This window comes from Tubulanus polymorphus, chromosome 5, assembly GCF_964204645.1.
Source record: "Tubulanus polymorphus chromosome 5, tnTubPoly1.2, whole genome shotgun sequence".
In the NCBI taxonomy this organism is placed as follows: Eukaryota; Metazoa; Nemertea; class Palaeonemertea; order Tubulaniformes; family Tubulanidae; genus Tubulanus; species Tubulanus polymorphus.
In genome coordinates, this window is record NC_134029.1 from 7472995 (window position 1) to 7488846 (window position 15852).

Genomic DNA, 15852 nt, shown 5'->3' on the forward strand with positions numbered 1-15852 from the left:
TCGATTTGAGTTTCATCCACGCACCAGGGGACCGAGTGATAAAGATCAATTATCACTCAAATCCTCAATATATCTTAATTCTTTTTATGTTTACTGGCAAGATTTTGCAATAGAGGTGATAGATATAACGATAGTCTTAACAATCCCGAGTAGTCCGTATCTTGAGTGCGATATATAATATCTTCAGGTCGGTCGCAGCGTGTTCAACTCTTGAACATATCGCAAAGAAGCTGCTCCATAGGCGTACTGCCGATCATTTTGCTGAAGAACATTCCTTCGATTCTGTCGGATGTGACCAGTTTTAGCATTGGTAACATCAAAAGTAGGCGTCCAAACCTAATGAAATAAAACACACTATGATGGGTTACTAGTAGTGACACAAATGTTCTGGTTGTTCTTACAACTTAATCATTTTTTTCGTAGTTGCCTAAAAATGATGCGCTTACCTGGTGTGCTGGTTTGGATGTTGGGCCCGCATCTGTTGGGCCAACATGATTTGTGCTTGGTCCTGTAGATTTTCGACTTGTTTCGGATCTTTCAAGCCTCGCGTGTCTAGAAAAATTAGAAAAAAAATATATATTCATGCTCAGCAGACCACGTTTGTCTCTATTAGAGAAAAAAAAACATGTTTTAACATTTTATTCGTTTCGAAGATTTACCGCTCACCTGGCCTAAACAGAATGATGGCCTTCAAACATGCGAATTCTTCTGGTTCGACCCGCATCGACTTGAATTTAGCAACAACCTCCTGCATGGTACGGACATCATTGAGGACTAGGTTAGTTTTGCCGTTACTCGAATTCTGCGCATGCTCAGACGGCGAGAGGAGCGGTGACGTTTCTACGGACATGCACCATTGAATGGCGCACAGTAAAAATAATTCACCCCACGTTTCTTCTAAAAGAATAACCTAAACGAAAAACGAATTCATATTCATCCGGAATAACTAATAACTATATGTGATTCAACTAATGTATACACACACTATCAAAAAAGATTCGTACAAAAGATGGTGGGCAGGTACGAACCTGATCTCTGAACGGCAGGTTTGCGAAGGACGGTAAATTTTTAGCCCATTTTACGGCCATGAACAGAAGTCTCGCCGAACACTCGTATATATTTTCTCTATCAGTTGTGTACGTGATACTTTCTTGTTGTTGAATCGGAGGTCGTTTTGAATAATCTGTAGGATGTGGCATGTTTCCCATTTCCATGTTGTCTTTACTTTCTGAAAATATCGAGGAGATTTCGAGTTATTTTCGACACATATCGACATAGTATGTATAGCTCGAAGAAACGTTTCGGTTTTTTTCCTTTTATATTGTGGGTTCAATATAGTCTAGTATCAAGCCGTTGTTTCCCAAACCGTGGTTTTATCGTATATATCATCATTTACCTGCTTCGACATCGCGTGGTACTCGATCGATTTCAGGCTGCGCCGGCATCACGAATCTGGGAACAAACTGAGGATGATGCGGTCCCGGTACGAAAGCAGGATGAGTAGCGGAGACTGTATACGCGGATGTGGCCAATTGAGCATCCAATCCAGATTCCAGCTGATCCTGGCGGATTTGGGCGCTGTTTCTAGGCTGTCGTTCGTTCTGCACGGCTAAAATGAGGAGAGGAAACTATAAACGTTTGGCGATAGATTCATATAACTGCAATGGACTACTTAACTACTTAGTAACTTTTTTCAGTAACCTTAGCTTTTCAGAAGATTCCATGTCATATTACTAATACAGATTTTCGTTTCTCTGATGGTGAAATTTAGTCAAAACTTTTAAACAGTCAAAATGAATTGTTAAATCATCAAGTGTGGGTTTTTATCATTAACTCTGAAATATACTGAGATTAATATCAGTGGCTCCTCTTCACCCAAGTCGTGCGTATATTCCATGTGAATTTCACGAAGACTGTAAAGGTTCCACCGATTCAGGGGCCAATTTTGAAGGACTTGTCACATCCGAAAACGGCACTTTGATGTCCAAGAAGGTATACTCCCGCACTGAGGGGCTAACTTTGAAGAACTTGTCATGTGCAAGAAGTCAATATCAAGCGTACTCCTTCACTGAAATTGGACCTATCATTTTTGTTGACAAAATGAAAAGGGACACAAAATTGATGGACTTTTACAAGTATCATAAGCCCCCTGGATCCGCCCTTCTTCCTACCACGTTTAGTTTCATAAGAACTTAGGAATATCGAAATGAGCTTAGGTCGGTTCACTGTGTATACTGATCAACACCACGTGCAATTCACACTCGATTCTCATCGCCTATCATGATCACGATCATGACGCTGTGGCGTCTTATTTGATTCAGTCATCGTCGAATCGTCTGGCGAGGAGTAAATGCAATAAGAGGTCGTTATGATCCGCTAATAAATCAATTATATATCTATGTATGTATATATCTACGCGTGTATAATCACAGAGACGACGTCGGAATCGGAATATCAACTACATATTATCACGCGTCATCTTCTTATCGTCTGGTCTCGTTTCGCCTCATTCCGATAATTGAAATACGATTTTACATACGCATAATTGCATCATGCTTTAACATCGCCATTAACATCGCATGTTACAGAATGTTGATATAATTGTCTGACTTGTTAGTAACCGGAAAGGGTAGATACCGTTCGCTTAGCGCTGAAACGCCGAAGAATCCCCTTTTTATTGGTTTGTCCTTTACAACATCACCCTTGCCGGTGGAAGAGACAGAGGTTTGCACCTTTTTTAATGGTTTGTCCTTTACAATATCAACTGTGCCGCTGGGAGAGAAAGAGGTTTGCGCAATGGGTTATAGAACTATAACTGGTTTTTTTCCGCAAAATTAGTTTTTTTTACTTTGTGACATCGACTGGAAACCCAGTCCGCCAATATTTGTTCAAACGAAGCTGTTGCTTGAAGATGCGATACCGTAATCATAACTCACCATCTTTATTCATTCCCATTGACATGCACTTCTTCAGTCTGCAAGCTTGGCATTGGTTCCGATGCGCCTTGTCAATGTTACAAAGACCCGTTCCCGCTTGACACCTGCAAATATACAAAATCACATTGATTCCACAAATAAATACATTTTAACCCCAAGAGGCCGCATTCGGGATAATTAAAATGAGCTGGAATCGTAAGTCTAGATCTTATTCGTTAGATCGGTTATAGAAAATGAATAAGTTTAATAGTAAACTGGTCTTAGAAGATATTTTCCAAATGAGATCAAATGATTAGTCTCATAAAAAAACGAATTCCATGATATTTAAGACACGCGTTAAGTGACCGATTGATTCGAAGTAGTAAGCTGGCAGATGAGGCGCTGGCATGCGGGGGGAAAGATAGATGGTTGACGGGTTCTTTCGGATGTTGTGTGGACAGACGAGGGTTGATGGATGTCTCGGTCCGTTTCGAATCGTACGCGCGCTTATATGGTTTAGGATCATGGGCGACACGCGATCGCAGGATGTCGGAATTAGGGATGAAAATTAAAGTGATCCATATCTGTCTTTATAGCAAGATGCAACTGTCATAAAACAAGGCACAACATGCAAACGCGAGACAGTTATGGCAAAGTTTATGGGATGGATTGGTCCGGGCTTGGTTCGTTTCGATCGCGTGTTCGGTCCTGATCAATCACGATGTTTCATGAGACTTGGTGTAACACCGTCGTAAACGGCAACAATTTACTTTGCGCACAGGATGAGTCTACTCCGAGACAGACAGACACGCGCGCGCGTTCTCTCGTCGCTCCAGCGCAGATGGTTTTCACCAGTAATTCGACGTAATATCTGAGCGAATGTCGTACATATATATATACTTCGCGGCGTAATATTCGTAATTGACAATCGGCCAACATTGGCCGTGTTCACGAACGGTGCGCGATCATTAGCTATAAACAACGAGTCTATTAGTTTCGTCATATTAATATGTAATCATATCCACGAATAAAAAAATTGACAACCCAGCCTAGAGCCAATGTTGTCTAATTGGTTTGATATTAAGTATCTGCAGCTATAAGAATTCACACATGTATCTCGATAATTTAACACGACTCCGGGTTCGATTTCTCTTCTGAATCAAAATATCACACTCTTAGATTATTTCAGAAGCAGAATCTTAGTTCTGGAATCAAATTCAACTATCAATCCACCGAGTTCCGCATTAATGAGATGAATTTGCCGATAATGTGGATCTTAATATTTGTTTCCATAACACAGATGATTCTTTACACTTACCGGTAGATTAGTTTTCGTCGGACGCTTCTTTTGAAGAACCCGCTGCAGCCGTTACAGGCCAGAATTCCGTAGTGTTTACCGCTGCTGATATCACCGCAAACGACGCAACGGAGTCCCGGCGAGTTTCGCCGAATCGGACCGGGACTGCACTGTGACTGCGCCGGGCAAGCAGGCGTCGGGGAGCCGACTGACGACACGCTTACTTCAACCGGTTGAGCGGGCATCGGGGAACTCGACAGCGATGTCATTTCATTCGGGTCGCGATCGGACTTGTACGAATCTGAAAAATATCCAGTAGCCATCATAATTTTCGATCGTCTGCGACTGTCGTCTGCGTACGAGACCGTATCCTTCCTTGACTGAGATAATAAGATACCCGACTGGTAAAATATTTGCACACAAAGGATATCGCCTGATACCAGACTGAATAATGAACAAAAACTGGTACACCGAATAGATACCACCAACATATCATTTTTGGCGGATTCCCTCTATCGGGAACCTCGCACGCGGCTTGTGATAATATTATACTTTCGTGGCGTTGACAATACAATTGCAGTGTCAATTAAAGCTACTGTTTGGGACGTGTTTGATTTTGGGAATGGTCACGAATTAGACGATTCGTAATCTAGCACAGAACCGACGAATAATGCGTGTATTCAAAGTCATATAAACAAACAGTCAAGTGAGATCATACCCCGTTACATCTTCTTCAAGTTGAAAGGAAATCGTGACGGAATGACAAAAGTTAAGAACTGAACACGACACAGCAATAACAAAACCGGCACGACCGCCTGAACTGTATTATTTCTCCATTTAACAGCAAATACTAGCTATTATCATTCAAACAAATGAAGTGCCATCGAATAGGAATTCATTTCATAAAAAGGAAAACATATCGCTTATTCTCATCGCGTCTGCGATATATTTTTATGATTGACATATGACAGTTTACTCAATTAGGTCTCCCGCCTGGAATTTATTTTTTCATTGGATGTCTCAAATCGCAGTTAACTCGACGTTGGTATGACCACCCCGGTATATTTATATATATTTCCACTTACGAGGTTAAGAAAAATCAAAGGCCCGATTAAGAGAATACTGGCTTCAATCACGGGGGCAAACAAAAAGCCGCGGCAATTATAGAAAGGAACACATTTTCACGCGGGGTGAAATTTTTTCACGAAAACCACTTCTCGGCGAGCTCGGCCGATATGTTTGTCGATGCCAGGTGCCCGGGTGATTCGGTGCCGACGAGTAACAAATCTACATTCCAGATCAAACATCAGATCGGCAACGAGTCACGTAGCCTGCCCCAACTTACCGGCACTAAATAAACACCTATTATGGCTACAAGTTTAGTGTGATCCGACAGGAATGCGCAGTATTATTTGCGCGCGGACAATTCTAAAACGATTCTCTTTCTCAGACTCGTGGGCCGTATTGTCTATAAAGGTGAATATTATCGAAATTTGAACACGTCACAGTCGGTTGTCTTTTGGTAAAACTAAATATCACAAGCGCGAAAGTTTATTCGGTGCAATTGGAACTGATAGCTAAATAAAGGCATTAATTAGCGTCTTAAAAGTTTAAAACTTCCCGAAAAACATTTATAATAGATTTTGTGTGGAAGTTTACAACTCATGAAATTTCCAACATTTATATAAGGTCTACTTATGTTTAGCGCGTCTAAATGAAAATTGCAAAAATCGCGCTGTCATGCCAAACGAGCCTGAGAGCTTCATGATTTTTTGCAATTATCTATCATTTGTCTAAAAGTTACGAGCGTCTTTCCGGCGAAGGCAGGTGTTCATGTCCTTGATAAAATGTCGACATTTCCGATTTGTCTAACGCAGCAAGCAACAAACACCGTAGATTGTGTCGTTAATATTAACATTCAGGAAATCAAACTCTGACACAAACAACACGAAAACTTAATGGAGTTCCTCTGACGAGGAACAACGCGCTACGTAAATGAATTCACGTGATAGGTCGGTAGTGACTGTGAAATATCCTTACCATTCTTCCTTAAGAGACTCAGAGTGCCTCGCCGGCTTCGTGTGAAGCACTGGAAATAATCTAAACACTTATCCTTTTCTCTATCATGTAAAGTTAATTGGTCGACGTGCGCGAAGCACTGAAAATAATTAAAAATGTTTTCCTTTTTTCTTTCATGCTAAACTAGGGTCAAATAGCCTTCTTTAAATCTGAAAAATACCCTGCATAAAATGCACCATTTACTTGTTCAGTCGTTTGTAAAAAGCTAGTGAAACACTGTTTGTAATACTAATAAAACTAATTGTGGCATTTCGTGAACTTGACGACCTTTTCCATAAAAATGTAACTTGCCGTATGAAAATAAATGACCTATTCAATAAGTATTATGCTAGTCAGTTCCCGAAAATGGCATCGTTTTGAAATTCTCTTCGCGGCTCTTCACGCCGTTCGGTGGTCTTAGCATGATTGACGGTCGAAACCCGAGTCGGACGTAGGTTGCCGTCGCATCCGCGTCCTGTATAGATTAGCAAGAGATTCCAGGCGTTCGCGTTGACATAATGATTTCCGGGTTATAAAGCAGGCACCAAATGCCACAAATCCACTAGAAGCATCCTTGTTCGTTATCGGGAGGATTACGGGGGCTTTGACGGTCGATCCCGAGGGAGCGAAACGCGAGGCCTTCGTCTAATGTCACTTTTAATGCAATTTATTTCATTTTTAGCATTTGCGTTTGACAATCTAATTTGTTTGTTTCATTATCGGCGTTGATTACTGAGATTTCGTTTCGAAGCAATTCATCTGGCCGCGAAAAAGCGATTGAGCAGTTTGCACATAACGCGATTAGCTAAGGGCAACGCTAGCAGTAGATAATTCAATTTCACGTCGTGACTTTGTCAATTGATAGTATTTGATTCGCCGCCAATGCGATGACGGTTGTGCGTTGATGGTGTGCTAACTGCGTTACCCCAACACCTATTATTTATCAAGTCAATCTCCCACCAAACCTTTTTAGCCAAATCTGATTTTAAACTCCGGCTCGCGTACACGAAATGCTATTACTTGTGATGCGAAGTTAATGCCAGTGAAGGAATTTGTGAAGATATCGGCGAATTAATGAGCGTGGGGTTTAGGATGTCGCCTTGTCTAACTCTATTAGTGATAGATTTCCGGCACAATAAAATCCTTCAAGAAAGAAGTCTGCGACAATTTACCGTCTCTACCCAATTACCGGGTCCCCGAGTTCAAATAACACACTTATCCTTTCGGCAAATGTTTATCACTGTCGTATCAGCCGATCTACGGCGGATGGAAAATCGAATTTTGTCGAGAATCGCGTGGCGAATTAGCGAAACTTTTCAGGAAATTTTAACAGTTGTGTTTTGTATTCCGCAGAGCGAAAAACCACCGCAAATGGTCGGTCTCGGCATAAACACGTTCTTTTGTCGACAACAATATTTTTTGCTCGTCGATCGTCGGTTTTTGGTCTAAAAGATAATCGCGTTTGTATCGATCGAGGACATCAGTCACGTTTGATCGAAACAAGATATAAAAGAAGAAAGTTTTTCTTTTTGAATATCCAATTTTGCGCAGGTAAATTGATTTTAATGAAAATTCCAAGTTTGACATGTGTTCTGTCATTAAGGTTTTGATTTTTGACGTATTCAATGGACGCGTTGACATGTTTAGTAACATAGCAAGTCAGTGAAAAGCTCGCTTTCATGATATCAAAGTCATTTCACAATAACGGTGTTTTCTCAATAAAGAAAGCTTTTGCTTTCTTGAACACAACCCAATTGCATAAAAAAATCTTAAAACAGTTTACGAAATGAATATTGAAGTGTGAATAGCGTATAAAATTGAATTCATTTTTAGAAGTAAGTCTATGTCAGACTTGAGAAACGTTGCGATACATTCAATCTTTTGTAGTAACAATTTCCTAGTGATTTCTGGTGAACAATTTGCCTTTCTTCTTTAAGTACAAATTCTCCAGGCAAACGAATATTTGAGACGTGACCTGATTCAGCGATTTCGCATCTAACGCTAAATCAATTAACCCTGAATGGACATCGGGGCATGTCACTGGTTCCTGATGTCGGAGAGCCCGCCGGCACGACTGCGAAACCCCGTGCACGTGCGCACCACGTCATCCATCTCGCCAGACGAACGAACATGCGCTGATTTTAAGATTCGACAGTTCGAGCGGAAACGTTCACTTGGCGTAATCTTATTATGGTCTCATTATATCAATATCGTCTAGTCGCCCTGAGCGGGACGAATCGTGCCATTATACACCCCATCATTATCGAGAAACCCCGATTGTGAGGTCTCCGCTGAGAAATTCTAATTCATATTCACAACGTTTTAAGATATGTAAAGATTTTTTTCTATTCAGTTCTTGGGTTTTGCGAGATAACATGATATATACACTCAACCAATCATTTTCGATTGACTTGGCAAAATATCAACATAAACAAAAGCGAGGTTTCACTGATTTGTACTGTTAAGCCCGCCGCACAAGGCATAACAAAACACATCGAAAACGTTTTTCGCGAGGAAAAAACGTTTTTTCGGTGCCGTGTGCGGCGGGCTTCACTTAACATGCCAACGCGTCCATTCAATATATCAAAAATCAAAACCTTAACGACAGAACACATTTTGCATTTTCATTAAACTCAATTTGCCCGCGCATGATTGGATATTCGAAAAGAAAAACTCTTTTCTTTTAAAACTTGTTTCGACCAAACGTAACTGATGGCCTCAATCGATAAAAAAGCGATAATCTTTAAGAGCAAAAACCGACAATAGACGAAAACACTTTAAAAGCATTTTCATTTTCTCTCATGGGTTATTGCTATGGGCACACGTATTCTTGCATATCTTTTTATTGTTTCTCTTGGATTCTATACACACTTTATATCAATGTCATCGCTAGATATGACTGCGCTATGCTTTTCATTCATCTGGTAACTGTGACACATCATCGCGATGAGGTTTTCGGGTTTTTTTTCATTCTATCTAAATCATCGTGCAGCAGGGGTGTTGCATTCGCAGTACCCGCAGTGGTGAAATCAATAGGAGAATTCATTATGAATAAACTGCGATCGAGCGGGATGATTTTTTCATCGATGGCACCTGTTGTTTGTCGCCGATCCACGAGCGCACTAAACAGGTGCCCGTTTCTCACTGTAAGACAGACGACGATCGCCAGACGATGCGAGCGCGGCGCCCATAACCGTTTGATCGCTCGATAATAATGACCGGTAATTTCTGCCTGACGTGGATTAATGAAAACCGAAGATACTTCCGATTTTAAGTAATCACGTCATATTGATTTTATAGCCACGCCAGCTGTCAAAACCCAAACTTAATTAAATGTAGCCGATATATTAAAAGCTATATGGTTTTTATTGACTCGCACCTGACGATGAATGATGAATAGCTGATTACGCGATCTTCGGAGAAAAGTGATCCGATGTAAGTCTTTCAATCCTTTTCGATCTTTCACCGACTTATATACGATTGCATTATGTTTTAAAAATGGAAAAGCGCCATTGGCCCGCACACGTGCAGTGTTGTTTTATGCATAGTCTATAAGCAACAACGTGAAAAGATTTTGATTGAATATTTTCAGGAATACTTTGTGTGGTCGGAACGTCGAAATCTTGGTTTGACGAACTAACGAAAAGGCTTTTTACACTCCGAGTTAATATATCTAATAAGAACTTCCAATTGTGAGTTCTATAATGTGGGAATTTTTGCAGCAAAATAAAGTAAAACTATCCTATCACCAAAAATTGTTCAAATGGTTCAAACAAATCTTCCGTCTAGCATATTCATGGTTTTCAACTCTGTCATAAGTAGAACTCTTAACGTAACATTATATGCACTGGCAAAAGCTCCCAAAGGGATAAACCGTTAAATTGTAGAAATCCTGTTCGCCACCATTGCTGACATCAATGGGGCAACTTCTTTCAATGAACCATTAAATTACGTAAAAGGAGCAAATGTATTTGACCCTGTACAAACAATATAGGTTTGATAATTAGAAACGGTGGTATTTGAATATCATACTGTAGAAAATTTTCATTAAAAGTGGCGTGAAAACTCAATGACTTTGAACAAATAATTCGCTATATTATATTTGTCTAATTTTCAACGCTTGTTTTAAAATATACGTATAGTATGGCTCGATACCGCAGTCCATATGGATGGAAATTCAACAGGCCCACTTCCACTACTGTGAGTTGGCCAAAGCTGATATAATCGAAACAGTGTTCGTTTTAGAGTCCGTGGTTAAATCTTTACCTCGCAATCGCAAGCCTTTCACACATACGTATCTAAGACTTAGCGATATCACGGGTAGATGAATTGAAAATTAGTACAAAATGACTATACAGATTTTCAACGTCTTGGGGATTTCCATTGATTCCAGTTTACGCGATTTAAGAAAATTAGAATTTATCATCCCAAAAATTGATATCTTTTGCACAGAAGCCGAAACAAATGTTTTAGATAGAATCTATCCTAGCCATTTTAAGGACATCCCCCATATATGAAAAACTGGCATTATTGACAAAACCTCGCAGCTGAAAAAAAAATATCGATTCCCCCCAATCGATCTATTATTCTTGTTCATGTCACCATAAAGGAAAGAAAAATACAAAAGTGATGTTTACTTTTTTGAAAAAGTGAGAAATCACTTTCAGTTACATTCAATCGAAATCCAGGAACCAGTTCCATAAATCTGTTCAGTTATGCAGTATACTTTGAGTTGAAATGGCTCCAGATCAATTCACGAGCAGAATTTGGCTCTCGTCTGAATAAAAGTAGGATTGTAACCCACAACTGTGGAATTCAGTGGGTCCACGAACGTCTACATGTTTTAAATTCCGAACACTCGTTACCGGAACTCGGATGGATTCATTCTAAAGATTTGATGAAATCTAAATCTAATAAGTATCATCGAAACTATTATCTACGCCTCGTTGATAGAGATATTCTTACCTTCGCTCAGGTTATCGACGTTCATATCCAGATCTAAGCTCAGTCTATGAGTGTCGTTCATTTCGGAGACGATATTTTTTCAATTTATTTCTATCCTCGTCCAAAGGTTCGTCTACTTTACGCGCACGTGTCTTCACCCAACCGCCACTCGGACAGAATGAACAGGCTCTACGATGACTCCTTCCGTTTTGTCTAAAATCCGGCGGACAAAACGAGCGCTAATTCACCGCCGATAAGACAAATTTACTACGAGGACTGATCTATGAATAATGAAGTTGGTGACAATTAGATATTAACGAGGCGGATCATCGATGCGCAGTAGCCGACCCATCAGCAGCCGAGAGGCGTGGCTTCAGCTCGCTTGCAGCGCACAGACGCATCAGGAAACCGAGTAAATCGATACGAGCGCTGCACCGGAGCTCATAATTGTCATCGAGATTTTCCACTTGAAAACCTGTCACAAGCCAAGTGATAAGAGTAAGTAGTATAGCGACAAACGGAATCAGAGTAACATCAGTAAGAAACGATGGGGCATTTAATCATTCGCGATTTACATTTGAAAATCAATCTTACTATACAACATAATGCAGTTTGAATAAATATTAGTCCATTTTCCACTCAAATATTACAAATTTACCCCATGACCTGTATTAAGGAATTAGTTCTTATGGGGTTCGAACGAACATCGAGGCAGGTCTGCCATAATTCCGGCCTTAAATTGAAATATGAGCATCAATTCTTGAAGATTCACTCATTGGTGACACTTTTTCGTTAGTTCTCGTTCAAAATATGCGCATACTTACATAATTAGAGGTGAAAGTGCCAAAAAATCATATTCTTCTGTTTTCGCCCCACTATGTCAGAAGTTGTGAAATTGTTCCTTTCAAAGATTTTCTATTCAAGCACTCCGGGGACACCTGACTAAAACTACGCGCTTTTGGCTTGTACACCATACAAAAGATCTGCTTCCATCAAAATCGAATCAAAGATATGGATGGCAACGGGCCTGATATTGGGTAATTTTAGGTAATTTTCGTTCGTCTAGTAGGCAGTAGGGAAAGAATGTGATATCACTAAATTTATTTCAGTTATCAGAATATTTATTTTTGGAAACATTTCCGTAAATGTAAATTTGCCTTCAATGGAAGAAATCGTGGGCCAATTACTATTTAGCATGGAAGCCCAATTAACGATGGCGGAATCGAAGTGACTCCAGCGAAATTCCTTCAATTTGATAATACATCGAAACGGATACATTGTGTCCATTAGAAAGAACATGTACATATTCCCTATAAAGTGTCACACATTGAAACAAGACGTAGAATAACTCAGTTTGTTTACCAACTACGGATTCGGTCGCCATCTATACATGTTGACATCATTTGCGCTGACATAGCATCACGGGTGCGTTCGTTTCTTTTCTACACGTAACGACCGTCGCATGTAGGCCAGATTGATCTTCAGGAAGAAATAAACCATAACGCCTTGAATTATTGTTATATCACTGATTTTGAAGACAACAAATAGCATTAGCATATACATCTTTCGATCCAAACCGTGAGTTTCGGCTACAGCGTGTATCGAAGCACGCGTCTGTGAACTGATGAAACGCCATAATAATGTCATTCCTGGTCCCAGTTCGATATATCGGCATTAATTTGCAAACAACATACAGTGGAACCTTGTTAATACGATTCTGTTTAAGACGTTTATTGCGATGATTTCCAGCATGCCCCAGCTAAGAATTTACGTATACGTATATCAATCAAACTTTGGATTTAATACGAAACCGTTTAATACGACAATTTCACTTTTGCCCACAAGATTCGTATTAACGAGGTTCCACTATGTAACACCGTGGAGTAATCAGTCTGATTACTCCTTGGAGGATTACTCGAAGGTTACACCTAAGCGACACCGGCTTAGACTTTCAGTTGTCTTTAGACTTTCAGATCACTGATTCCTTCTAAAAGCAGAGACAGTTGAATTTTCCTATAGTAAGTACAGGTAGGTCTATACTTGCAGTTCCCATAATTAAGTTCAATAGAGTCACAAGAGTAGAGTAGGCGATTGGCTATTTCCCCACTGAAATAACTTCATTTGGAAAGGTTTCCATGTCAAATAAATAAAAGCCTCTTGTCAAAATGATTCATAGCGATTTTTTATTCCCGCCAGGCGACAGAAATATAAACATGTTCGGTTATTACACTATTATTGCCTCGGATCCAGAGTGAAACCCGTTCGTGTTCAATGGATGCAAAGCAAATAACATTTATATTGAATAAAAACTGTGCCAATCGCAGTGTAAATATTTTTTTTAACGTATAGTAACCGGTAAATTCATTTCAGTTTCCCGCAAAGCCTGCAGCATTACCGCTTCAAAGTTCATCAAAAGATATAGTTAATTCCGGCGAACAATTTTTAACCTGTTAGTCCCAGTAACACGTAATAGTCTGGGTTACCACAAAGAAAACTGTAGAATTTTCGATCGCATTTCGACATGTAAACAATCAGCTACGAGTTTCGTCTGTTTTGTAAGTTTCCGGACGGTTTTGTCGTATGTAATGCAGCCGACCAATCACTTATTAGCGCTGGCGTCGCTGCCTATAAACCTATCAATACGCATCGGTGCCACGCGGGATTTTAATCAACTCTCGATTCAACGATGGAATGTGTAACTGACTAGTCGAATCGGAGTGTAAAACTGACTAGTCGAACCGGGGTGCGAAACTATCTAGGCGAACCGGAGTGTGAAACTGACTAGGCGAACCCGAGTAACTAGAAATATGTTCATTCTGAAATTATCGTTTCTCGTCTTCTTTAGATTTAACGTTGAGAAAGTCACTGGTCACATTGCCGAACCGCCGCAGTACCATGCCCGCTTCATAAAAACGTGTAGCATCGATCAAGCTGTGGAGAATGTTACCACCGCGTTACCGCCGGTGACCAAAATCCAGTGTGCCAGGTACTGTTTCCGACAAGCGAACTGTAAATCCTTCAACTATAACTACCAAACTCGTGAATGTGAATTGAGCCCGACGGCAAATGAAAGTTACCCCTGCGAGCCGCTCGTTAGACGAGTCAGCTGGTCGAACTTTCATTATGTAAGTATTCTTTTCTAAGCTGCTGTTTCGGAGTTCCATTATTGAAGCCTTTCCGGGCGATTATTTTCTAAAATACGTTATATAGAAAACTCTGTTTGTTGTGAATAGTCGAATCATATTCCGTATTGTTTTGGATTTGTTGAATTGTATTGTTTTGGATTTGTTGTATGTAACTTTTTTTTTGATTTTGTCAATCGTTTTCAAAATTTTCATAAAACCAACAATGTTTTGAGAATCTCTGGCCTGACGAAAGACGTGCATTATATCGTAGCTTGGGTATATGTGGCGTGAGCACTGACACGCAAAATGCCATGGCGGAATTTCAACGGAAATATTCATTATGTAAATGGTGTGAATTTTAAATGTTAGTTTGATGATTTCCGTATCCGTGTATTTTGTAACGCAGTCAGTCGAAAGTAACCGCCACACGATGTACGTAAAGGTTTGACCACATACTCAAGGAGGGGGAGATCGCGTGATGAGCAACTATTTCACAACCGTTTCCAAGGTTATAATATTTTCACGGCAATAGACTCCTCGATGTATGTAGATTATTCCGCCAAAAAAGATGATCGTGATGAGCGTTAATTAGGTAGATTCGCGCCGTCCTCGATTAGGTTTCACTCTCCTTTCACTGACATTTTGGCGTCTTGTATTATAGCATACGAATACGAATACGTTTTTGAAGTGCGGAGATTTGGACTCTAAATCGTTTGAGAATTCATCCCAGAAAAATGTTGGCATTTATCAGTAGTTGATTTCCTGGTTGATTCATTTATAACTTGGATAGTTATAGTTAACGTTACTCGTCTCAAGATTTTCACGACAAAACTCCAAATATAGTAATATGATACTGACTTATTTCTTAGAATTAGCTTTACATTTAAAACAATCTCAAAGCTGTTTACAAGCCGGGTAGAATTGACACAATTAGTCTGTATACAGTCATGATATAAATTATCGACATGGAAATGTTTTTACCGGTGATTTATAAACATCAGGGGCCAGTTGCTCTAAAGTTGGTTAAAGATAACCGGCCGTTAAATACCATAGTAACAATGAAATTTCAACTGTCACCATATCAACTATCCACTGGTTTACTCTAACCAACTTTTGAGCAACCGGCCCCAGATGATGCTATAGCCCTGTGTTCAATAGACGGGGATCAGTCTGATATCATAAATAAAGGTTCAAGGGATCGGATTTTTTAAGAACGCTGGTTTAGTCGATGGTTAATAATAGATGGTTGATGATTCAATGACACGATGTCATTCGAGGTCCAGGTGCTTTAATTAAGGTTCCACGCCGGTCGAAACGTACGATATCAAACTATAGGCTAAGGTAATTTTCCAGCTATAACCAAAGAACTATAAGTGAACTTTATCAGATTATAAGAAATGCTATCCTCAATGCGCGTGGAGAGAATGTTACCGGGAATGTATCATTTCAGCGAGGCCAATGTTTATAAGACAAGATTACTAGAGGTGCCTAGCAGATTTTTGCGGAGTGGGTG

At 40.0% G+C, this 15852-nt stretch overlaps 1 protein-coding gene across 1 annotated transcript; it reads right to left on the bottom strand.

The window, feature by feature from the left end:
- Positions 1-203: 203 nt before the first annotated feature.
- LOC141905550 (photoreceptor-specific nuclear receptor-like) lies at positions 204-11296 on the bottom strand. The gene is made up of 8 exons (XM_074794454.1): positions 11236-11296; positions 4234-4513; positions 2937-3040; positions 1397-1609; positions 1029-1228; positions 667-910; positions 447-552; positions 204-336 (listed from the first exon to the last, which is right to left on the bottom strand). Exons 1-8 carry the CDS (start codon positions 11294-11296, stop codon positions 204-206), a joined length of 1341 nt encoding a protein of 446 aa, XP_074650555.1.
- Between the last annotated feature and the right edge of the window lie 4556 nt (positions 11297-15852).

Coding starts and splice junctions, on each gene's coding strand:
- LOC141905550 (XM_074794454.1), bottom strand. CDS start 11,296: ATGAACGACACTCATAGACTGAGCTTAGATCTGGATATGAACGTCGAT. Junction 3,041..4,233: donor CGACGAAAACTAATCTACCG/GTAAGTGTAAAG, acceptor GTATATTTGCAG/GTGTCAAGCGGGAACGGGTC. Junction 1,610..2,936: donor AATGGGAATGAATAAAGATG/GTGAGTTATGAT, acceptor TCCTCATTTTAG/CCGTGCAGAACGAACGACAG.